The 25365-nt window shown below is 52.0% G+C and overlaps 1 protein-coding gene across 3 annotated transcripts in view; it reads left to right on the forward strand.

Annotated features, from left to right (window-relative positions):
• MTCL2 (microtubule crosslinking factor 2) overlaps nt 1-25365 on the forward strand; it is a 67149-nt gene that overhangs the window by 30359 nt on the left and 11425 nt on the right. For 2 of the 3 annotated variants that reach the window (XR_010751456.1, XM_066383858.1), the window contains exons 4-12: nt 9361-9423; nt 10061-11254; nt 15333-15473; nt 16915-17040; nt 18074-18304; nt 20855-20959; nt 21954-22121; nt 22600-22851; nt 24323-24394. Coding sequence is in view for 2 of the 3 variants with exons in the window: in XM_066383858.1 (XP_066239955.1) it covers nt 9361-9423; nt 10061-11254; nt 15333-15473; nt 16915-17040; nt 18074-18304; nt 20855-20959; nt 21954-22121; nt 22600-22851; nt 24323-24394 (2352 nt within the window). In the remaining variant the exon portion in view is untranslated. The remainder of the gene's footprint in view (nt 1-9360; nt 9424-10060; nt 11255-15332; nt 15474-16914; nt 17041-18073; nt 18305-20854; nt 20960-21953; nt 22122-22599; nt 22852-24322; nt 24395-25365) is intronic. The other variant, XM_066383856.1, reaches the window with a different exon arrangement.

Consider the following 25365-nt stretch of genomic DNA (forward strand, 5'->3'; position numbering starts at 1 on the left):
TTTGTGCGAATACATGTTTTCAGGTCTCTTGGGTGTATACCCAGGAGTGGACTTGCTGTATATAGATGGGACTGGGGGAAAAAACAAAGATGGGATTCTAACTTGGGGCGCTCTGTGGGAGACTGCAAGTGGCAAAGCTCCTGTAAATTTGAGGCTTAACAGAAGGCTAAGTTCCCCCCCCCCCCACTCCTCCATATTGGCTAGAAAGCTGAGTATTCGCGCTCATCCCAATCCCCCATCACACTTGGTTAGTGAAGTTGCCAAAGGCTAAGTTTTTCTCCACACCTCCATGTTAGCTGTGATACTGGATTGTTTCAACTTGTCCTATCCGGCATGTCCCTCCAGAGACTGGAGGCTGTTTCTTTTTATCCTTTGTTTTGTGAAGTTAAGATGTTATGTATGGTGGGGGTTTTCTGCACTGGGGAGAATTCTTGGGTTGCTTTGGAAATGTGACTTTGTTTTAAGGCTATCTTTGATTTGCTAATGACCTCAGTTTGCCCTATAAATAAAGCAGATTGGGGGGGGGGAGACTCGCCTTTTGCAAGCTATCTTCCGCATTGCAGAGAGTCCTTCCGAGCCCATTCTTTCTTCGCTTTAAGCCTATTTTCTTTTTTTTACAGAGACAGAAAGAGAGGCAGAGAGAGGGATAGACAGGGACAGACAGACAGGAATGGAGAGATGTGAAGCATCAATCATTAGTTTTTCGTTGGGCATTGCGACACCTTAGTTGTTCATTGATTGCTTTTTCATATGTGCCTTGACAGCGAGCCTTCAGCAGACCGAGTAACCCCTTGCTCGAGCCAGCGACCTTGGATCCAAGCTGGTGAGCTTTTGCTCAAACCAGATGAGCCCGCGCTCAAGCTGGCGACCTCAGGGTCTCTAACCTGGGTCTTCAGCATCCCAGTCCGATGCTCTATCCACTGCGCCACCGCCTGGTCAGACTAAACCTATTTTCTTAATTCTGCGCCATTCCGACTCAGGACCTGGAATTACTAGCTGTGCTGGTTCACAGCAGTCCTCTACCTCCCAGAGCACACTGAGTCTTATGGTGGTGGCCCTGCCCTTCTTGCCCCATCCAGGGGCCTTCCTAGGACCCTGCTTTGTCCTCAGACCCTCTAAAGAGGCTGCTCATTCCATTGAGTACCCCCTATCTGGCACAGGCTTCCTTATTTATTTATTTATTTTTGGTGGCAGAGACAGAGACAGAGGGACAGATGGGGACAGACAGATAGGAAAGGAGAGAGGTGAGAAGCATCAATTCTTCTTTATAGTACTTTAGTTGTTCATTGATTGCTTTCTCATATGTGTCTTGACCAGGGGGCTACAGTAGAGCAAGTGACCCCTTGCTCAAGCCAGCGACCTTGGGCTTCAAGCCAGTGCGACCCTTGGGCTCAAGCCAGTGACCATGGGGTCATGTCTATGATCCCACAATCAAGCCAGTGACTCCGTGCTCAAACTGGTGAGCCCGCACTCAAGCTAGATGACACCACGCGCAAGCCAAAAACCTCGGGGCTTCAAACCTGGGTGTTCTGTGTCCCAGTTTGATGCTCTATCCACTGCGCCACTGCCTGGTCAGGCCTGGCACAGGCTTCTTGTGCCTATTCCCAGTCTGATTGGGTACAAAGGGCGCCGACCATGGGGTCAGATTACCTGGGTTCATATGTTGGCTCTGCGGGCGTTGTCTGCAGCCTAGCTGTGGCCTGTGTTGCATTGCAGACGCGAACTTGGAGTCACATGGGCCTGCGTTTGAATTCTGATTTTGCCACTTATTTGCAAATAATGGTAACACTGGGCACATCATGTAATTGTTCATTTATAAGTTGGGAATATTTGCCCTGGCTTGGTGGCTCAGTAGTAGGTGAAGTGTCGTCCCTGAGCACCAAGGTCACTGGTTTGATCCCTGGTCAGGGCACACACAAGAAGCAATCAGTGTGTGCACAACTAAATGGAATAGCAAATTGATGCTTCTCTCTCTCCCTTCTCCTCTTTCTCTCTCTTCCTCCCTCCCTTACTCTTTCTCTTTCAAATCAGTGGGAAAAAAAATTTTTTTTAATAGGAATATAAATCCCTACTTCTCAAGAGGCATTTGTTAGACTTGATGAAGAGAAGCAGATAAAGGGCTCCCCGGAGAACAGGGGCTTGGTGAATGCTGATTGTCGTTACCGTCACCCTCACAACCTTTTCGGCGTCCCGAGAAGCCTTTGCCTTAGCTAGTAGATCGAGATGTTTCCACTGCCTCTGGCAAGGGGCGCCCCGTAGGGACTGTCAGCTCCCCATGGAAGGAGCAGTTACATTGCAAGTCAACACCAGCGGTTGGCAAGGTCTGTCCCAGGGACTTTTGATTTGGGGCTCATGCCCAAACCACTGCCCCTCCGCACCCCCCACCAGTGGTGGTCTCCTCCAGCCTGGAGCCCCTAGGCCTGAGGAAGAATGCCTCAGTCTTTGAGAGACACCCCTGTCCCAGGTCCCCCCTAGAGTAAATTTTGCACACACAGTACAGTCTGTGTTTTTAGTGAGACTTTTCCAAACATCCCCTCCAAGTTTGGTGAAAATCTACCCAGCTGTTTTGGCAGAAGGTTCGTTTTATTCCTTGAAGGTTGGTCTTGGTTACCTGGCAACCAGGGAGCGGGGAGGGTGTGGAGGGCAGGGGGCCCCTCCAGAGCTGTGTGCAGGCAGCGTCTCTGCGGCTGGAGCGGCGGAGACACGCTCCGCTGGTCTCCTGAAGGACAGGGGAGGGCATGGCTCCTGCTCCTGCTCCTGCTAACAGCCCTTGGACCGAGAATGTTTTGAGGCGCTGGTGGGCGGGGAGACCCTGTTACAGGCCAGGCCAGAGAGGGTGCCCTCAGGGTTCGGCAGTGGGGATTGGCATTCCTGTTGGTGCCCCCGCACTGTCCTGCCCTGTCCGGTCCCACACTCCCAGGGCCCCTGGGGGCTCCACAAAGGGGCTCTGACAGACCCTGGCTCCTTGAGGGGGCGCCACAACCCCCTAGGCTGCCTGGCCAGCTGTCTCCCTGCAGAAGGGAGCAGGGTCTGTACTCTGTGAAGCTACCTTGTTTTCCGTCCAGACCTGCAGGGCAGGGCGGGGCCCGCATGGCTTAGACGGGATGGGGGAAGGGGCAGTCCGAACCCGGAAAGGCTGGAAAAGGGGTGCTGCTTCAGCCCCTCTCACCTGCCCCCTGCCCTATCTTTCTGGTCATGTGCAGGCCACTCAGAGCTCACTGTCTGCCCGGTGGCAGGCATTCAGTGACTTTTCTTGGGGAAAATACATGTTGAAAACATTTTACTATGAACTTTCCCCCTCTACCCAACAGGTAAAATATGCTTGGTAGAGAAAGACTAGAAAATACAAGCATTTAAACTGTAAGGTGGGAAAAAAATTCACCTATAACCCAGCATTCAGAAGGAATTAACTCTGAGTAATTACCTAGTTACTGTTTGGGTGAGAGACATATGTACTTTATTTTTATTTTATATTTTTAAGTGAGAGGAGGATAGATAGACAGACTCCTGCGTGCGCCCTGACCGGGATCCACCTGGCAACTTCCATCTGGGACCAATGCTTGAATCAACCCAGCTATCCTCAGCACCTGGGACCAACACTTAGACCGAACCACTGGCTGCAGGAGAGGAAGAGGGAGAGAAGGGGGAGAGGGCGGGGGGAGAGAAGCAGATGGTCATTTCTCATGTGTGCCCTGAACAGGGATCGAACCCGGGGACATCTGCATGTCAGGCCAATGCTCTATCCACTGAGCCAACTTACCGGGACCTATATGTACTTCCAATACGGTTTTTCTACTTATATGCACACTTATGTTGAAATGTGTATGTATATATGTATTTTTGAACTAAAGAGGTAATGGCAGCTCAGTGAAGCAAAATTGTCATTACAAAATCCCATAAAGGCATGCCTGGCATACCTCTGAGCACGGGAGCGTCAGACTCTGGTTGCCTCGGGCAAGAGAAGGTGAGAGGTCCGCTGCATTCCTTTTTGTACTTAACTATGTTATCTACAAAAATAATAGAAATAATAACAGCCATGCATACAAGAAAAGAAAGCAAGCCTCCTGCATTCTGCCCTGACTCCGCCTAACTCATGACGAGTAGTTTGGTCTGTATCGTTGTTTTGGGGTGTTTTTTTTTTTCTAATTTATTTTTCATAGTTTGTCTTTTTGGGGCCTCTCTCTGTATATTTCCCTCCCTGTGTATTTTTTTTTAAATAAAGACAAGATTATGTCCTATGCACAGTTTCTGTAACCTACAAAATAACGTAGCACGAACACAGACTGTTTTTAAAATGCTAGATGTTTGAGGGTTTTCTTCTGCCTAAAGTGCTTATTATGAAAATCAAAGATCACAGAGGCCAGTAAACATAGGAAGGAAATAAAGTCTAAAAGAGCACCATCTATTTCAGTATTTTAAACACAGAGCCAAAGGTCAAGAAGGAGCTCCAGCCGGCCAGGGGCTTGGGCACCCTCAGGCTGAGAAGGAGAATGGGTGGGTGGGGGGGTGCAGGGGGACATCTGCTTCGTCAGCATGCCAGAGATTCGCAGTGAGAATGTATTTCTATGTATTAGTTTATTTTATAAAAAATATTGTGTATTTAAAAAGGCTTGAGGACCAAAGAAAGAAGTGGGGGAACGAAGTGCAAATGCGACTTTCCTGCATACTCACCGTTAACAGCTGGTGAATATTCTGCAGACCGCCCCCCCCCCCATGGACGTGTGTGTGCGTGCACGCACACACCCACCCATCTTATTTTTATAAAAATGATAACATGCTTTCTTTTTTAAATAACAGCTTTATTGGGATATAATTTTCATACCATAAAGTTGGCCTTTTTAAAAGTATACAGTTCAGTGGTTTGAAGAATATTCGGAGTTGTACAACTGTCGCCGCTCTCTAATTCTGGAACATTTTCATCATCACCCCAAAGGAAGCCCTGGACCCATCGTTGTCACTCCCTGTCTGCCCCCAACCCCCGACAATCACTCATCTGTCTGCTTTCTGCCTTTGTGGACTTGCCTGTCCTAGACATTTCGTGTAAACGGAACCATACGCTGTGTAGCCTTTCGTGACTGGCTCCTTTCCCTTTGTGTAAGGTACATACATGTTGTCGCATGTGTCAGTACCCCATTCCTTTCTCGGTGGTTGAACAGTATTGCCTTGTGTGGATGTACCGCATCTTGTTTGTCCTTCATCAGCTGGTGCACGCAGGGTTGTAGATTTTGTTCTGCGGGGTCTTTCTTTCCCTTACAAGATGTCTTAGAGACTTTACCATGTTGGTAAGTCCTTCTCTTTCTGTCCTTGTTAACGGCTTTAGGCTTTCTGTTATCTCCTTCCTTTCTATGTATGTGATTGATGGCTGGGACTTCTCAGTGCCTTTGGAGACTCCTGGCTCCCCTTCCTGTCACCTACTTTCTTCCTCCAGCGAGTCTGCAGTGCTTGAAGGGGCTATGGTCACCTAATCCATGGCTCAGGGGTTTTTTGTTGTTGTTGTTTCTTTATTTATTTATTTTACAGAGAGAGGAGGGGAGAGAGAATGAGAAGGTATCAACTCATAGTTACATCATTTTAGTTGTTCAATTGCTTGTTGTATGTGCCTTGACTGGGCAAGCCTGGGGTTTCGAACTGGCGATGTCAGCATTCTAGGTTGCGCTTTATCTACTGTGCCACCACAGAGCAGGCCCATGGCTCAGTTTTGTTTTTTCTTTTGTGACAGAGACAGAGAGAGGGACAAATAGGGACTGACAGGCAGGGAGAGAGATAAGAAGCATCAATTCTTTGTTGTGGCACCTTAGTTGTTCATTGATTGCTTTCTTTTTTTTTTTTTTTTTTTTTTTTTTTTCATTTTTCTGAAGCTGGAAACGGGGAGAGACAGTCAGACAGACTCCCGCATGCGCCCGACCGGGATCCACCCGGCACGCCCACCAGGGGGCGATGCTCTGCCCCCCCAGGGGGCGATGCTCTGCCCATCCTGGGCGTCGCCATATTGCGACCAGAGCCACTCTAGCGCCTGAGGCAGAGGCCACAGAGCCATGCCTAGCGCCCGGGCCATCTTTGCTCCAGTGGAGCCTTGGCTGCGGGAGGGGAAGAGAGAGACAGAGAGGAAAGCGCGGCGGAGGGGTGGAGAAGCAAATGGGCGCTTCTCCTGTGTGCCCTGGCCGGGAATCGAACCCGGGTCCTCCGCACGCTAGGCCGACGCTCTACCGCTGAGCCAACCGGCCAGGGCTGATTGCTTTCTCATATGTGCCTTGACCCGGGGGCTCCAGCAGAGCAAGTGACCCCTTGCTCAAGCCAGCGACCATGGGGTCATGTCTATGATTCCATGCTCAAGCCAGTGACCCCACGCTCAAGCTGGCCCATGGCTCAGTTTTATAGATAATAAATGGGAGTTTCTGGGAGAAGAAGGGATTCACCCAGGATCATAACATAAGCTCAGAGCTGTAGGGTTCCCGGAGTTCAGCTTCCGGCTAAAGTCACAGCCCCTCCCACTTAGCTTGTTGCTAAGCAAGCTCAGATCTTCAGCCCAGAGCCCTCACTCCTCACCTCCATCACTCCACGTGGGGTCTCCCTCGGAGCACCCCCTGGGTGGGCCCCATCTGTGGGAGGGGCTCTTTATGGGTGGACTTGCTGTGTGGCTCTCACCCACAAAACAAAGTCTTGGCAACCCAGCATCTGAAATATCAGCCTCTGCCTTCCTGCCTTATTTGCATTTCAAAAGGTCTCTTTAGGATTTGATTGGACTTCAAGATAAACTTAAGAGCCCATCTGGAGTTCATCTTCCTGGCTCTGTGGTTTCTACCTGGGCTGCACATTCGACTCACTGGGGAACCTACTTTAGAATACTGATGTCCGAAACCCACCCCGGACCAATGATAACAGCATCCCTGAGGTGGGACTTTGGGCATCTTTTTTTTTTTTTTTTTAAAGTTCCCAAGGTAACTCTGACATGCACTCAGCTCGAGAAGCACTGTGCTTCCTCATCAAAGAAGGCACGTTTTCTCCTTCCAAGTCCTTGGAGCTGGATGTAGAGGTCTGTCGAGAACCGGCCCCCGGTCAGCTGTGGATTTGCTCTGGGACCTCGCTGTCACCTTCCGAAACGCTGGGGCTCGGATTAGATCAGTGGTTCTCCCCTTCAGGGATGGGATGTAAGAGGTGAGGGGTGGGGAGGGCATGTATTCAGACCACATCAGAGCATTCTTTAAAAAATACCTGCCCAACCTGAAAAGTCGGAAACCACCTTGGTGAGTCAGTCACCCCTCTCGCAGGTCAGCGGAATCATGCATCTAATTGAATGACTTATAAACACTGAGAAACTTCAGTAATGATTATTGTAGCCTTTCTTCCTCAAAATCCCCTCCTTCGAGCATGTGCCATTTTGCATTCCTGCCGGAGATATATGAGCGTTTCTGTTCCTCCAGAGCTTCCGTAGAATCTGCTGTGAGATGTTTGGATGTTTGCCAATCTGATAGGTGAGAAATGGTATCTCAGTGTGGTTTTAATTTGCATTTCTCTATGAACAGCATGACCGTCTTCTTATGGTTAGGAGCTATTTACCTTTCTTTCCCTGAGAACTGTTCTTCATATCACTCTCTCATTTCTCTGTTGGGCTTGTGTTTTTTATTTCCTATTTTGTAAAGCTCTTTACCTAGATAGGATATGAACCTTTGGTCAGTGTTATGAATTGCAGATATTTTCCCCAGTTTGTCATTTATATTTTTAGTTTTCTTTCTTTTTTTTTTTTTTTTTTTTTTTTTTTTTTACAGAGACAGAGAGAGAGTCAGAGAGAGGGATAGATAGGGACAGACAGGAATGAACAGAGATGAGAAGCATCAAGCATCAGTTTTTCGTTGTGACACCTTATTTATTTATTTATTTATTTTGTATTTTTCTGAAGCTGGAAACGGGGAGAGACAGTCAGACTCCCGCATGCGCCCAACGGGGATCCACCCGGCATGCCCACCAGGGGCCACGCTCCGCCCACCAGGGGGCGATGCTCTGCCCCTCCAGGGCGTCACTCTGCCAGGACCAGAGCCACTCTAGTGCCTGGGGCAGCGGCCAAGGAGCCATCCCCAGCGCCTGGGCCATCTTTGCTCCAATGGAGCCTTGGCTGCGGGAGGGGAAGAGAGAGACAGAGAGGAAGGAGGGGGGGTGGAGAAGCAAGTAGGCGCTTCTCCTATGTGCCCTGGCCGAGAATCGAACCCGGGTCCCTCGCACGCCAGGCTGACGCTCTACCGCTGAGCCAACCGGCCAGGGCCGTAGTTGTTCATTGATTGCTTTTTCATATGTGCCTTGACCAGGGGGCTACGGCAGACCGAGGAACCCCTTGCTCAAGCCAGCGACCTTGGGTCCAAGCTGGTGAGCTTTTGTTCAAACCAGATGAGCCCACGCTCAAGCTGGCGACCTCGAGGTCTCAAACCTGGGTCTTCCACATCCCAATCCGATGCTCTATCCACTGTGCCACTGCCTGGTCAGGCTTTACTTTTCTTAAGGTGTATTTATTTTTCATGTGGATTTTGCTTATCTGATCAAATGTATCAATTTTCTTCACCTATCGCTTCTGGAATTTTGAGCCATGATTATTTGAGTTGTAATCTTGTTTTGCTTTAAGCCTGCATTGCAGACTTTTACAGTTTAAATTGAGATCTGTCCCTCATCATTTCCAAGGCTCCACAGAGACAGTTGGAAGAGTTCCCCTTGTGAATAACACCGTCAGGAAGTGAGGCAGAGGGGAGCAGTTGGGGCGTGGCGCCTTCACACCAGCAGCTCAGCCAGTCTGATGGGGAGCTGAGAGCGAGATGGGCCCGTTGAGTTGTCCTGAGTTGAGGGAGGGGAGCGTGAACCAGTCATTGGATGTGGGATGCCCTCAGCCAAAGGCCATTGCTGGGAGAGGAATGAATGCCCCAGTCCTGAAGGGGGGACCCCCGTGAAGCACCCCAGCCTCACCCTGTCTTGGTCCCTGCTGCGTTCTCTGCACCTAAGGGTGCCTAGCACGTAGTAGGTGCTCAGGAGGTCTTTAGGGAATGAATGAAAGACATGCATGAACAGAAATCCAGATATCCGGGTCTCAGCCCAGGCCAGCTGGATCACAATATGGAGGTGGAAAGAGGGGGGCACCTGGCCAGTTGTGTTCAGAATCACCCCCTGAAGTGCTTCTGGCCTGTCCCCATTTGCAGCTCACTGGGTGGTCTTGAGAGTCTCTCTGGCTTAGCAGTTCGTGCTGGTCAAGGCCTGGAGGTGGCTGGGCTGGCCTGGGCTGGAGAGGGGGGACCGCAGTGGGACCTTAGGCTCTGTGATTTCTCTTTGGATGCACACCACGCTCATGGGCTCTCCATGCTGACTTTTTTTATCTCCCTCCAGCATTCCTTGAAGAAGAGAGGAAGCCGCTCCCTGGGGAAGATGGACAAGAAGCCATCCATACAGGTACTTCCCAGCAGCTCCCACACCCTCCAGTGCAGCCCCCACTGGGAGGTTTCGGTCTTCAGGGTCAAGGCCTGACTCCCAAGTGGCTTGGGGGGGGGGTCCCCAGAGGTGCCTAACCCTCTCCAGCTTCTACCCCGTCCTCACCTTGTTCATTTTCTTAGCTTCACTGCCCACTTCACTTCCCAAAACCATGCCCTGAACCCATGGCTCTCGCACACTCAGATCAGCGATATATGTAGCATAGGCCAGGCATAGGATGCAGTTAGCTTCTGGTGGTCTTGGGTTGTCAGGGGGCCAGGCACTTTTCATACATTATCTCATTTAAGGAGTGTTATTGTCCCATTTTACAGGTGAGGAAACTGTCATAGTAATGGTCTTAGTGGTAGTAGCCTCAATAGTCAGCCTAGTTAAAAAAAAAAGTCACCTATTCCAGGAAGCCCTCCTGGACTTACCAGGCTATGTGTGGTGCTTTATATTTGCTGCTCTATCAATGCCCCCCTCTCTGCTTCCCTTGGACTTCCTCTGCTTCATTCTTGTGTTTCCAACACATAATTGGTGCCCCCAGAAACTCTGTGATTGAGCCTCCCAACACTAACCTCCCTGGGTCCACTCTGTACCTGTGTCCGGTGGGCTCTAGGAGGACAGCGCAGACCTGAAGTGCCAGCTGCACTTTGCAAAGGAGGAGTCGGCCCTCATGTGCAAGAAGCTCACCAAGCTGGTCAAGGAGAACGACGGCATGAAGGAGGAGCTGCTCAAATACCGCTCGCTCTACGGCGACCTGGACAGCGCCCTGTCGGCAGAGGAGCTGGCCGACGCCCCCCACTCGCGGGAGACCGACCTGAAGGTGCATCTGAAGCTGGTGGAGGAGGAGGCCAACTTGCTGAGCCGCCGCATTGTGGAGCTGGAGGTGGAGAACCGGGGCTTGCGGGCCGAGATGGACGACATGAAGGACCACGGCGGCGGCGGCGGCGGCGTGGGCCCGGAGGCACGCCTGGCCTTTGCTGCGCTGGGCGGCGGCGAGTGCGGGGAGAGCTTGGCGGAGCTGCGGCGGCACCTGCAGTTCGTGGAGGAGGAGGCAGAGCTGCTGCGGCGCTCCTCCGCCGAGCTCGAGGACCAGAACAAGCTGCTGCTGAGCGAGCTGGCCAAGTACCGCTCGGAGCACGAGCTGGACGTGACGCTGTCGGAGGACAGCTGCTCCGTGCTCAGCGAGCCCTCGCAGGAGGAGCTGGCGGCCGCCAAACTGCAGATCGGCGAGCTCAGCGGCAAGGTCAAGAAGCTCCAGTACGAGAACCGCGTGCTGCTGTCCAACCTCCAGCGCTGCGACCTCGCCTCCTGCCAGCGAACGCGGCCCATGCTGGAGACCGACGCAGAGGCGGGGGACTCCGCCCAGTGCGTGCCGGCGGCCCTCAGCGAGGCCCACGGCTCCCATGTCGCCCGGCTCTGCAGAGCCCGGGAGGCCGAGGCGCTGCCTGGTCTGAGGGAGCAGGCGGCCCTGGTCAGCAAGGCCATCGATGTCCTGGTGGCCGATGCCAATGGCTTCTCGGCGGGCCTCCGCCTGTGTCTGGACAACGAGTGCGCTGACTTTCGGCTGCACGAGGCCCCCGACAACAGCGAGGGCCCCAGGGACACCAAGCTCATCCACGCCATCCTGGTGCGGCTGAGCGTGCTCCAGCAGGAGCTGAACGCCTTCACGCGGAAGGCGGACGCCGTCCTCGTCCTGGGGGGTTCGGCCAAGGAGCCCCAGGAGCCCTTCTCGCCGCTCACCCCCCTGGGCTCCCAGGGGCCCTCCAAGGAGATGCTTCTGGCCAAAGACCTCGGCTCAGACTTCCAGGTGAGAGGTCCCAGCCACAGGGCCTGTCACTTTTTTTTTTTTTAATAGAACCTTTTTAACTGAACCATAACGTGCAGACAGACAGGGACACAAAGCACGGGTGTGTAGAGCTTCGGGTTTTCCCAAAGTGAACACATTCATATGACCATTACCCAGAACAAGAACTAAAACACCATCAACACCCCAGGAGCCTCTCCTCTTGTCCCCTTCTAACCATAATACCCGCCCCCAAGAGTAGCCTTTTTTTCCGTATTTTTCCAAAGTTAGAAGCAGGAAGACAGTCAGACAGACTCCCACATGCGCCTGACCGGGATCCACCTGGCATGCCCACCAGGGGGCGATGCTCTGCCCATCTGGGCCCTTGCTCCATTCCAGTCGGAGCCATTCTAGTGCCTGAGGCGGAGGCCATGGAGCAGGGGTCCCCATGCAGGCCTCATGCGGCCCCCTGAGGCCATTTAGCCAGCCCCGCCGCACTTCCGGAAGGGGCACCTCTTTCATTGGTGGTCAGTGAGAGGAGCACAGGATGCAGGTGGAGTACTGTATGTGGTGGGGCCACAAAGTGCAGCATCGCTCACGTTCAGTACTACTTTCGGTGATGCGGGACGCACGCCTCACGGCTCTGGAAGGGCGTCATATCACTTGTTACGGCTAGCAGTGACAAATATGGAACTGGACATTGACCATCTCATTAGCCAAAAGCAGGCCCATAGTTCTCATTGAAATACTGGTCAGTTTGTTGATTTAAATTTACTTGTTCTTTATTTTAAATATTGTATTTGTTCCCGTTTTGTTTTTTTACTTTAAAATAAGATATGTACAGTGTGTATAGGGATTTGTTTGTAGTTTTTTTTTTGTTTTTTTTTTCCATTTTTCTGAAGCTGGAAACAGGGAGAGATAGTCAGACAGACTCCCGCATGCGCCCGACCGGGATCCACCCGGCACGCCCACCATGGGGCGACGCTCTGCCCACCAGGGGGCGATGCTCTGCCCATCCTGGGCGTCGCCATATTGCGACCAGAGCCACTCTAGCGCCTGAGGCAGAGGCCACAGAGCCATCCCCAGCGCCCGGGCCATCTTTGCTCCAATGGAGCCTTGGCTGCGGGAGGGGGAGAGAGAGAGGAAAGCGCGGTGGAGGGGTGGAGAAGCAAATGGGCGCTTCTCCTGTGTGCCCTGGCCGGGAATCGAACCCGGGTCCTCCGCACGCTAGGCCGACGCTCTACTGCTGAGCCAACCGGCCAGGGCTGTTCGTAGTTTTTTTTATAGTCTGGCCCTCCAATGGTCTGAAGAACAGTGAACTGGCCCCCTGTGTAAAAAGTTTGGGGACCCCTGCCATGGAGCCATCCTCAGGGCCCGGGGCCAACTTTGCTCCAGTGGAGACTTGGCTGCGGGAGGGGAGGAGAGAGACAGAGAGGAAGGAGAGGGGGAGGGGTGGAGAAGCAGATGAGCACTTCTCCTGTGTGCCCTGGCTGGGAATCGAACCCAGGACTTCCACATGGCGGGCGATGCTCTACCACTGAGCAAACCAGCCAGGGCAAGAGTAGCCTCTTGATTCAGTTCTGTCTGTGAACTTCATATCACCTGGCTCAAACAGTGCGCACTTGTGCCCGGTTTCCTTCGCTCACCGTTGTGTTTGTCATCACACAGGGCAGTCGTTTGTCAATCCTTATTACTGGATATGATCTCGTAGAGTGACTGTGCCACAGTTCCCTTGCCCACTGACCGCGGAGAGAAACAGAGGTTGATTCGAGGCCCTTTCTTCTTTTCTGTGTCTTTCGCAATTTTGTTTTTTTTTGTTTTTTAACGAGTATTACTAAAACAAAGAACTTTTATTCCGGTCCTGTGCAAAGGCAAGAAACTTGGCATTCTAAAGGTAATGAACCTCCAGCCTCGATGTCTAAAAAATTCGACTTAGAGAAATTAAAAGAGCAAATGCCTTCGTCCCCTCCGCAAGAAGCATTATTGCTCAAGTCCATAAACATTCCATTTCAGGAGTGTTTGAGGTGACAGATGCAAGCTTCCTCCCCGCTGCTGCTTACTCCCTGCGGCTATTGCTGTAACAATCAGGAGCAGCTCTGGCCAGTCCAGTGGCCCCTAGCCACATGTGGCTACTTAAATTAAAATGAATAAAAACGATAGACCATTGAAAATTCAGTGCCTCAGTCGCAATAGCCACATGTCAAGGGCCCAGGAGCTGCACGTGTCCTGTGGTGCAGACCTGGAATATTTCACCACCAGAGCATGCCCATCTATTTTTTTTTTTTTTTGTATTTTTCTGAAGCTGGAAACGGGGAGAGACAGACAGACTCCTGCATGTGCCCAACAGGGATCCACCCGGCACGCCCACCAGGGGGCGATGCTCTGCCCACCAGGGGGCGATGCTCTGCCCCTCCGGGGTGTCGCTCTGTTGCGACTAGAGCCACTCTAGCACCTGGGGCAGAGGCCAAGGAGCCATCCCCAGCGCCCGGGCCATCTTTGCTCCAATGGAGCCTCGGCTGCGGGAGGGGAAGAGAGAGACAGAGAGGAAGGAGAGGGGGAGGGGTGGAGAAGCAGATGGGCGCCTCTCCTGTGTGCCCTGGCCGGGAATCAAACCCGGGACTTCTGCACGCCAGGCCGACGCTCTACCACTGAGCCAACCGGCCAGGGCCGAGCATGCCCATCTAAATCTTCCTTTACATACACTCTCATGTGTTTGTTGTTTCACCCAAACTGCCTTTTGTTATACCCGCGGTTACCACACTAACTTGCTTTTCTCGTGGAATGTGTCTGTTGGTTCACTGACTTATGATGTATGTGTTGTATATATATATATATATATATATATATATATATATATATATATATAGTTTGTGCTCAGTGCTGGAGGTGCCTTGGTAAGCAAAAACAGATGGGAGTCCTGCCCCCCGCTCCCACTCTCTCACCCCCCCACCCCCCACCGTTGCCCATATCATCTAGTGGGGAAGAGAGAGATGTTCATCAAGAGATGCCGATGAATATGAAATTACAAACTGAGATGAAGGCTCTCAAGGAAAGGTACTTGGTTCCATGAACAAGGAACCTGACCTAGACCCTGGGTCAGGGAAGGCCTCTGATCTGAGCCGAGAGCGGAAGGGTGGGTTACCAGGGTGTTCTAGGCAGAGGGAGCAGCCTGTGGAAGGGCACCATGGCAGGATGGCCGGAAGGAGCGGGGTGTGTCTAAGGACTAGCAGGGGGGAGGCTGGACTGCGGAGAGCATCGGGAAGCTTGGAGCTTCGTTCACCCTGAGACCAGTGGGGTGGGTCTTTCCATGTCCATACAGAGATTCAGCTCTTTCTTCTTCCCAACGACACACTATAGTGGTGCCATAATCTTTTTTTTTTTTTTTTTTTGACAGAGTCAGAGAGAGGGATAGATAGGGACAGACATAGGAAGGGAGAGAGATGAGAAGCATCAATTTTTCACTGTGGCACTTTAGTTGTTCATTGATTGCTTTCTCATGTGTGCCTTGACTGGGGGGCTACAAGCAGACCAAGTGACCCCTTGCTCAAGCCAGTGACCTTCGAGCTTTGCTTAAACCAGATGAACCCGCGCTCAAGCTGGCGACTTCGGGGTCTCGAACCCAGGCCCTCTGCATCTCAGTCCGACGCTCAGTCCACTGCGCCACCGCCTGGTCAGGCGCCATAATCTCTTTACTCACTGCCCTCTTCACCTGGCTTGGTCCTGCTTTTTTAAGCAAGCAGACTGCCCTCATGTTAGGTCCCCCTCTCGACTCTTCCTGAGCTGGGAATGAGCTGGGGCCTCTCGTGTGGCGGGACAGTTGAGGGGGCTCAGAGGTTTGTGCACAAGACATTCACAGAGTGAGTGTTTCACTTACTGCTTACCTGGTCATTCATCCTTTCCACAAACATTCATTGAGTGGTTGCAGTGCCCGAACCAGGGCTGAGTCTGGGCTACAGAGGTGAGGCCACCTGGGTCCGAGCCCTCTGGTGGGTGGGCAGAGAGCCTTATGGAGCCCAGAGACCTGGGGCGGGGCTGTTTGTGGCACACTTCGGGCCTGTCTCCATGGTTATTTTGTTCCTTCTGCCTGTGCCTCTGGGTGCAGCCGCCTGACTACAGGGACCTGCCGGAATGGGAGCCCAGGATCCGAGAGGCCTTCCGCCCTGGTGACTTGGACTCCAAGCCTGACCCCAGCCGGAGCTTCAGGCCCTACCGAGCTGAAGACAATGATTCCTACGCCTCTGAGGTGGGCCTAGGCCTGAGCAAGCTGGGGGGGGGGCACGGGTAGGAAGCGAGTGGCTGGGGCTTCCCCCAAAGCAGCAGCACCATGGGCAGTCTTAGCTGGCGATGAGATGGGCTCTGAGTATTCCGCTTGGTTTCAAGCTTCCTGTAAGCCAAGACAAAAAGGGAAACAAGGCAGTTTGGGCCATTCTCATGAAAAGAAGTTTATCAACTTAGTTTAAAGAAATTGATTTTTTCCCCCTGTACTAAATTCCACCAGAAATTTAATAATTTATGGCATTTAATGGACCCACTAATTTATGTACAGGAAGGCAGCAGTCTCTACAGTCAGGCTGATGGGGTTCAAATCGTGGGTCCACTATATACTGGCTGTAAGTCACTTGACCTCTCTGATTGTCCGTTTCTTACCTTTGAAATAAAAGTGATCCCCCAGAAGGTTGCTGAAAGGATTAAATATACACAAAGCCTTAGGTTAAGCCTGGCCCGTGCCGGGTGAGGAGGAGGAAGATGGTGATGACACATGACTGGGCCGCAAGTTTAGTGCGCGTGCGTGCGCGCGCGCACAGTGTGTCTATGCTCTCCATGTTTTTCTATTGAGTTATATATTTTTTAAAACTCTATTGGAGTATATAACATAATGTAATATACATAAAATAGTATGATAATATGCGTAAAGGACAGCATCCTTAAGGGTGTGGCTAATTGATTTTTAGCTATGTATACACCCATTAAACACGTGTATTGATCCCTATCATTATTATCTAAGTTTTCTGTAAATTTTTGCAATTACAAACAATGAGACAATGAACATTCTCTTTGTGTGTGTGTGTGTGAGAGAGAGAGAGAGAGAGAGGGACAGATAGGGACAGACAAGAAGGGAGAGAGATGAGAAGCATCAATTCTTTGTTGTGGCACCTTAGTTTTTCACTGATTGCTTTCTCATATGTGCCTTGACCGGGGCTACAGCAGAATGAGTGACCCCTTGCTCAAGCCAGCAACCTTGGGTTCAAGCTGGTGAGTCTTGCTCAAACCAGATGAGCCCACACTCAAGCCAGCAACCTCGGGGTCTCGAACCTGGGTCCTCCGCGTACCAGTCCGACACTCTATCCACCGTGTCACCACCTGGTCAGGCGAGACAATGAACATTCTTGCAAATCAAACTTAGCCTACACAGTATATTATTTTCTTCAAGTAAATTTCATGGAGAGCTATTATCTCTGTGTTGAAATTATAGTAGCTAGATTTGATGTGCACTGTTTTTGTTTAATCATCATGACAGCTCGCTGAGGCAGGGTCAGCCCTTGTGCCTGATTTGTACTTGAAGGACAGCTTAGATCTGACTTAACTTCTGTTGCTTCCCTACCACTGTCGTCCTCTGACCACAGCTTCTGACTTCCTCTTGCTCTCTCCCTCCTTGTCATCGCTGTCCCTCATGCCTACCCCAGATCAAGGAGCTGCAGCTGGTGCTGGCCGAGGCCCACGACAGCCTCCGGGGCCTGCAAGAACAGCTCTCCCAGGAGCGGCAGCTACGGAAGGAGGAGGCTGACAACTTCAACCAGAAACTGGTCCAGGTGTGTGGTGCTCAGGGCCCGCCTACACTTACTCCAACCTCCCTTCCCTGAACTGAAGGCAGAAACCTCAGAGGCCCAGGAGTCTTCAGAAGGCAAGAATGTCAGGGAAAACCTGCGTCTCCCTGCGCCATGCTGCCCTCGTGGTTGTGGGGTGTCACTGCGCATGCGATTACGCAGCAGCTGTGCTGGGCTGGAATCGTGGGCTTATCATTGACTACCTGAGTGACCTCAGGCCAATCCTGTGTCCTCGCTGGGTCTCCGTTTTCCATCTACGAAGTACTGGCCTCCATCAGAGCTGAAAACCTGTAGCCTCATAGGTGTGTCTGGTAATCAAGCGAATAGTCCTGCTAACAGAAAATACATTAAGCCCTTACTGTATGTCAGGCCTGTGCGATGCACTTAACATACACTATGTCCTTTAATCCTCATGTCTTTTCCGGTGCAGTGTCCCCGCTTTCCAGATGGGGAAACTGATTCCCAGGGAGCTGAAGTGCTTTGCCCAGGGTTGCACATCTGGGCGAGGTGGGGCTGGAATTCTCATCCAGGTCTCTGGCTCCCTCTTAGCCATGACACAGCATTGCTTTTTCTAGGCTAGTACACGGGCTCAGCGTTCCTCACTCCCAGAATGCCCTTTGCTCTCCAGGCGGGTCACCCCTCCCTGCCTTCATTGCTCACCCTCCCAGGTTCCTCATTAAATGTGAGAGTTCATATGCAACACTGGCATCCAGTGCATGCTTATCCTATTATGTCATTGTTTTTACAATCAGGCAGAGCTGGGTTCAAATCCCAGCTGTTCTCACTGATTCCGTAACTGATGGCTGCCGCTGCTTTCATGAGTGCCTCTTCCCTGGAGTAGCAGAGGGCAGTGTTTATCTCAACAGAATGAGCTGCTGGCCGTGGAATCCCTGGCAGGGATCGCCAATAAGCACCACCCAGATTTTCCTCCCTGTCCTTGTCAGAAGCCTGGAATGGGGTGGGGTAGTAGTGCCCAGGAAGACAGCTGGGTTGCTCACGCTCTTGTCCCCCCTCGAAGCTGAAGGAGGACCAGCAGAGGGCGCTCCTGAGGCGCGAGTTCGAGCTGCAGAGCCTGAGTCTCCAGCGCAGGCTGGAGCAGAAATTCTGGAGCCAGGAGAAGAACATGCTGGTGCAGGAGTCCCAGCAGTTCAAGCACAACTTCCTGCTGCTCTTCATGAAGCTCAGGTGGTTCCTCAAGCGCTGGCGGCAGGGCAAGGTTTTGCCCAGCGAGGGGGATGATTTCCTTGAGGTATGTTTCCCCTGACACTGGGACGAGGTTAGGGGGGGAGTGTGGGGGAGCTAGGACCGCACGGACACCCAGCCGAGGCTCAGGTACAAGCCATCAGCTTGCAGGCTTCATTCAGCACCTGTTGGTGAGAACCAGCTCTTTCCTGGGCGCTGTGGCAGGGGCTGGGGATACCGTGGTGAAGAAGACGGGCTTGGGCCCGGCCTCAGCAGAAGAAAGCCTCTTTGGGGGCTGGGAGGTCGCTAATACTTGTTCCTCCCCCTTTCCCACAGACCTGGAGTCTTCAGCAGGCAACAGTATGGAGGTGATTTTAATATTCTAGTGCTGTTGTTACTGCATTGTATGCAAATATAGTGTGTGTGTGAATGGTTTTTACTCCTTTAAAGTATAACTTACATATAGGAAAGTGCACACATCTTTTCTTTTTCTTTTTTCTTTTTTTTTTTTAACAGGGACAGAGAGTCAGAGGGATGGATAGGGATAGACAGACAGGAACAGAGAGAGATGAGAAGCATCAGTCATCAGTTTTTTGTTGCGACACCTTAGTTGTTCATTGATGGCTTTCTCATATGTGCCTTGACCGTGGGCCTTCAGCAGACTGCTTAACCCCTTCTCGGGCCAGCGCCCTTGGGCTCAAGCTGGTGAGCTTTTTGCTCAAGCCAGATGAGCCTGCGCTCAAGCTGGCGACCTCGGGGTCTTGATGAACCTGGATCCTTCCGCATCTCAGTCCAACGCTCTATCCACGGCGCCACTGCCTGGTCAGGCGAAAGTGCACACATCTTAAGTGCACAGCCAGTGAAGTTTTCTAGCCGCACCCAGATCACAATAGGGCATGTCTCCAGTGCCTAGTCAATAGGCACCCCCCAGCGGTCAGCACTTTCTGATTCCACATACCATCAATTCACTGCCTATTGCAGGAGTTTATAGGAGTGCATGCAGTCTTGTGTCTTCCTTTTTTTGCTCAGTATAATTTTTTGAGATTCATCCATGTTTTGCATATAGAAATAGTTCATTCTTTTTTATTATTTTTGACTTATGACTATATCTACTTCATTAATATTTTAATTTTTATTGATTGATTTTAATGAGAGAGGAAGGGGGAGGGGAGGGAATATCAATCTGCTCCTGTAGGTGCCCAGCCCGGGGATCAAACTGGCAACCTCTGTGCTTTGGGACAATGCTCTAACCAACTGAGCTCTCCGGCCAGGGCTATACCTCTTTTATTTTTAATGTTACCTGTGATATAAAGCAATGGTTACTGGCTTTCCATTTTTAGTAATAATAATTGCCTTTTTTAGATATGTTTACTCAACTAGAAAGGGTAGGTTGATCTAAAAACCTTAATGCTAGAGCGCTGACCAGTGGTTCAGTTGGTTAGAGCATCATCCTGATACGCCAAGGTTGCAGGTTCGATCCCCTGTCAAGTGTGTGGTGCTCTTAGCAGGTGTGTGGTGCTCAGGGCCCGCCTACACTTACTCCAACCTCCCTTCCCTGAACTGAAGGCAGAAACCTCAGAGGTCCAGGAGTCTTCAGAAGGCAAGAATATCAGGGGAAACCTGCATCTCCCTGTGCCATCTCCCTGTACATACAAAAATCAACCAATAGATGCATGAATGGGTGGAATAGAAAAATTGACATTTCCCTCTCTCCCTTTCTCTCCCCCTCCCTTTCTTCCTTCCTTTCTAAAGTCAACCAGGCAATAAAAAACCATTCATGATAGCACAGGTGGTATGTGGATGTGGCAGGAAGCCTGAGGAGTGGACCTTTGGGAATGGATGAGGCTTGGGAGGACACCCGTGGTCCATTTGTCCCTCAGCCTGTGCAGGGTCCTTTGTTCCTCAAAGAGCAGCCATGGTAGAGGCCCTTGGGAGGGTCACTGATCATCATGAAGCAGACCTCACCTTGGAGTATCTGAGAAGCAGCTCGAAAGTCTCCCATGGCTGCCCCTTGAGCATCACCCTTTGTGACACCAGGGACTTCCTGTTTGAAGCCACTGTCTGCTGTCTGCTTTCTCTTCCATGGCATTTGAAAATTTAGGACCACTTCTCCTATTTGGAAGTTCAATCTGTGTCTCTGGATGAAGCCCAGAGTCCATCAGCAATAAACCCTGCCTCCAAGGAGATCTCTCTTCTGTCTACCCAAACCTGTCGTTCCCTTTTTGTAATCATGGGGGTATCCGTGGCGTTTATTCCAGCCACGGTGCCTACCTTGACCTGGCCTGACACCATGTCATTTCTAAGGAGCTTCCGGGGACGCCTCATGGTGTTTGGGGCAGGGACGGTGGGGAGGCCAGAGCTGCCTGAGTCTCCAGCTGTTTTTCTTGGCCTCGATGGTGCCCCGGGGTCAAAGTTCAAATTCGGGAGGACATTGCTGAGCTGGGTGCCTTTGGGCTATCCTGCACCATTAACTATCCTTTCTTCCAGTCTAGCTGTTCAGTCCCCTTTCTATCTGGGCTCCTGGCCTGCATGCCCTCCTCCTGAGGGTCAGATCCCCAGCCAGGCGTGATGCCTTCCCACCCCCTGTTGACTGTGGTGGTTGTTTTTTTTTTAATAGGTAAATAGCATGAAGGAGCTGTACCTGCTAATGGAAGAAGAGGAATTAAATGCCCAGCATTCTGATAACAAGACCTGCACAGGGGACAGCTGGACCCAGAACACGGTTTGTTCTCAGCCTGTTCCCAGTGCTGCCCTGTCCATTTCTTCTCTGATTAATGATCACTTCCTGCTACCTTCTCTCATCTATCTTGTGCTGGGTACTAGAGCTCCATAGGGTTATTGCCTCTGGTGCTTAGTGCTGTGGGCTATCTAAGTCATCCCAGGATGTGACAGAGGGCCAGATGATGGACTGTGGGGTCACAGGCAAGAGGACACTTAATTCTGTTTGGAGTGTAGTAGACATTGTCACAAAGAAGTGGTCACTGGTGGTGGGTTTTGAAGGATGAATAGGAGTTTGCCTAATAGAGAATGGGGAAAAGACCATTCTGGACCAGGAGAACTGTGTGTGCAGAGGTGTGCCAAGGTATTTGGGATTCGCTGCATCTTGGAATGATGTACATAGTGGAGGTGAGGACATCAGACTGGGGTCACATGAAGATAGACCTTGTGGTCTGGGATCAGGAACCCTCAAATCAAGCCACGGGGTAGAGAAAACAATGGGGCCAGGCTCCCAGGGGCAGGCAGAGTGAGATTGGGCACGGGTGGGAAACAGGTCAGGCCCAGGAGAGGAGACTAGGACCAAGTCAGGCAGTCAGGGGGTCTCTATGGTTCAGACTCGTTATCTGACTCCACAGTGAGTCAGATAGACAGGTCCTGGGCAAGGAGAAGGATCCAGGGCCTGCCTAGACACTGCAGGGCCTCAAAGAAGCCAGGGAGGGCCCAGCTCAGAGTTAGGCTGAGTTATTCCTGTAACTGCAGGGTTTTTATTCGCGTGAGTCCGGGATTCATGTCGGCCTAGGAGGTGGCCAGGGCTTAGATGACTCAGCTCAGAAATGTCAAGACTGAAATTTCTTGGGTGAGATGACCTCAGGGAGGGCGTGGGACTTGCCTGCGGCCCCGTGGAGTCCCAGTCAGGACCCGGGGTGAGTGTTCCAAGCCCAGGCTCCCCCCGCGGTCCCTCCAAACGCTCCTGACCCAGGCCTCGCCCTTGTCTGCAGCCCAACGAGTATGTTAAGACCCTGGCCGACATGAAGGTGACACTCAAGGAGCTGTGCTGGCTGCTCCGGGACGAACGCCGGGGGCTGACGGAGCTGCAGCAGCAGTTTGCCAAGGCCAAGGCCGCCTGGGAGACGGAGCGGGCGGAGCTCAGAAGCCACGGGACCCAGGTGAGCCTCTAGCCGGCCAGGGGCGGCTCCCTCTCGCTCCCAGCACTCGGCTCTTAGATCTGTGGACAAGGTATTCAAGCCAGGCTTCTAGAAGCCTAGGAGCCCCCTTACCTCACCTTGTCACCCAGAGAAGGCGAGAGACTTGCCTAGAGTCACACAGCAAGGGCATCAGAAACGGGGGACCGGGAGTCACTGAGATCGAGGATTGACAGAAGGGCACGGGGGCATCGAGGCACTTCTGCTCCACCAGGGGCTCCTGGGTGAGGCCAGACTGCTTTAGTGTCCGTCTGTACCTGGTGACGTCCTTCAGCCACATGCCTGGACTTCAGCTGCCTGCTGTCCTCCTTCTCTCCCTCCTTTCCCCAGAAGGGTCCCCCTAACCCCTGCCCCCTGCTGGTGTCCTGGAGGGAAAGAGGGCAGGAGAGCAAGGAGGAGGGGCTGCCTGGTGCCAGCGCCCAGCTTGCTCTTCCTTCCGCAGATGGAGCTGAAGGCAGGGAAGGGCGCTGGGGAGCGGGCAGGGCCCGACTGGAAGGCCGCCCTGCAGAGGGAGCGGGAGGAGCAGCAGCACCTCCTGGCCGAGTCCTACAGCGCCGTCATGGAGCTGACGCGGCAGCTGCAGATCAGCGAGCGCAACTGGAGCCAGGAGAAGCTGCAGCTGGTGGAGCGGCTTCAGGGTGAGAAGCAGCAGGTGGAGCAGCAGGTAAAGGAGCTGCAGAACCGCCTGAGCCAGGTGAGGCCTGTCCCAGCCCAAGCTGGCTCAAGCCATAAGGGGGAGTCACTGTAGGAAAAGACCTGGGGTAGGACCTCCCTCAGGTATAGCTGGATCCAGGTGCTCAGAGGACGCAATGGGAACTAGGTCTTTCTCTCTGCTAGTTCCTCAGACTTGCTTTCGTCTATATTCTTTTTCTTAAGCAAGCTGTCCTCAAATATGGCCACTATTAGTTTTGTGCTCATATTCTCACAGCTTAGCTGTTGCAGTAGAAACAGTTTTCCTTTTCCATAAGGCTCTGATTGGCCAAGTGTGAATCATGTGCCCACCCCCAGAGCCTGCCAAAGCCCAGGAACCATGAGGGAAGAACCAAGCATGGGCCCCCATGGGAAAACTGGAATCCTCAAACCAAAAGACGGGGATAGGAAAAACCATCACTGAACACGCACCCACAGTTCACATCACACACGCAGCTTAGCAAGCTGCTTCGCTCCCCTCTTTATTTTGGCTTTTTCCTTTGTTTTACTTTTTATTTTAATTCCACACATCAAGACTTCATCTTTGTATAAGACCCCAATATTGCAAAAGCATACTGCAACTCCCTCCCTCCCTTTCTTGCTAATATTCACAGAGATTATTATTTTTATTTATTTTTTTAATTTAAAAAAGTTTCTTTTTTTCAAGCCAGAGGCAGAGAGGCAGAGAGATAGACTACTGCATGTGCCCCGACCGGGATCCACCTAGCAACTCTCATTTGGGGCTGATGTTCTGCCCATCTGGGGCCTCTGCTCTGTTGCTCGGCAACTGGGCTATTTTAGAGCCTGGGTTGAGGCCATGGAGTCATCCTCAGTGCCCGGGGCCAACTTGCTCATTCAAGACATGGCTGTGGGAGAGGAAAAGAGGAAGGGGAGGGGTAGAGAAGCAGATGGTTGTTTCTCCTGTGTGCCCTGACCAGGAATCAAACCTGGTACTTCCACATGTGAAGCTGATGCTCTACTGCTGAGCCAACTGGCCAGGACTGAGATTTTTAAAAAAATCATTAATCATAATGTATGCATTGTTTACACTTGACCTCTTTCATAGAGAGCTGTTCACAACAGGATGTAGAGGCCGGCGTCATTCAGTTTATCTGCTCTTTAGTGTTCCTCGTGTGGATGCGCCACCCTGATGAGGTTCAGTGGCTGCTTTGCTGATCTAGCTGTTCCAGGAATTGTAGCATGAGTTAACATAGTAGTCACAACTGTATTATAATACGTGTAGTATGAAATGTACTGTCATTGCTAAGGGTGGCCATCAGTGGTTGCTTTCATGGTTGTTTTCTCAAATTCACCCTGTTGGTGGCTCAGAGCTGCTGCCTGTTGGGAAGGGGGCTTCCAGTCCATGATCTGGGTTCTGTGGGCTTAGAGCAGAGCCGGGGGAGTGGCCCAGCACAGAGCGGGGCCGTGCCCACCCGCCGTGCCCACCACTGACTGCCCTCTCTGCCCTCGCCCAGCTGCAGAAGGCTGCTGACCCCTGGGTCCTGAAACACTCGGACTTGGAGAAGCAGGACAACAGCTGGAAAGAGGTGAGGGAGGAGCAGGGCATTGACTCCTGGCTACAGTGGAAAGTCCCTCGGTTGTGGAGGATGTGACAAGGAGGATGCTAACCTTGTCCCATAGGTCACATCCTTGTACCTTGGGCTCTTCAACCCTGGCGTCTCTACCTCATGTTTCCAGCCTGTGGTTTGGGACTTAGGAAGGACCCTGTGCCGGCACTATGTCTGGAAGAAAGGCTGGGTGTCTGTGTACTCGTGGCCAGGCCCTTGTGTACTCTTGGTTTCATATGTGCCTTTCTGAAAAGCAGGGCCCCTCTCTCCCTCTCTCTCTCTCTCTCTCTCTCTCTCTCTATATATATATATATATATAGCCTGTGGTCTTGGGCAAGTCCCTCTCCCTCTCTGGGCCCCCGGCGCCTCATTGGTAAAATGAGAAGCACATTCTCTGCCTTAGCCCAGCCCTGCTTGTGGAGGTCATTTAGGTCCCGTGGGTGCAGTTTGCTCCTAAGCCTCGGGTGCCCTGTCCTTATAACGGCACTCCGAGTAACCGAACAGGGGACAGGCCCTTTGCACCATCCCAGGCAGTCCTCACGACAGCCTGAGGAACTGCTGTTAGTCAGGAGACGTGGCTACAGTAGACATTGATTCTGGGAAGCTGAGGCAGGAGATGTTGTTAGGGGCTCCACAGAGCCGGCGACGTAGGTTCAGAAAAGTGGTGCAGGTCCCCGGAGGACTTGTTCTGGAACCGGGGTGAGAGAGCCCAGAGCAGGAACCTTCAAGTCACTGTTGTCACTGCCATCCGAACAGCGGCCACTGGGTGCTGCCACCACACTCAGGTTAAGTTCTAAGCAGACTCCTATTTCCTTGGGGGGGGGGGGGGGAGGCGCACTGTAGCCAGAAACTGACCAATGGATGTTCTAGATGGGTGCTGACATCCCTCCCCCTCTATAAGAGGAGACTCTGGTGTGAGGTCTGGGGTCAGCGTCCACAGTGACTTTCTG

Source organism: Saccopteryx leptura, chromosome 5, assembly GCF_036850995.1.
Source record: "Saccopteryx leptura isolate mSacLep1 chromosome 5, mSacLep1_pri_phased_curated, whole genome shotgun sequence".
NCBI classification, from domain to species: domain Eukaryota; kingdom Metazoa; phylum Chordata; class Mammalia; order Chiroptera; family Emballonuridae; genus Saccopteryx; species Saccopteryx leptura.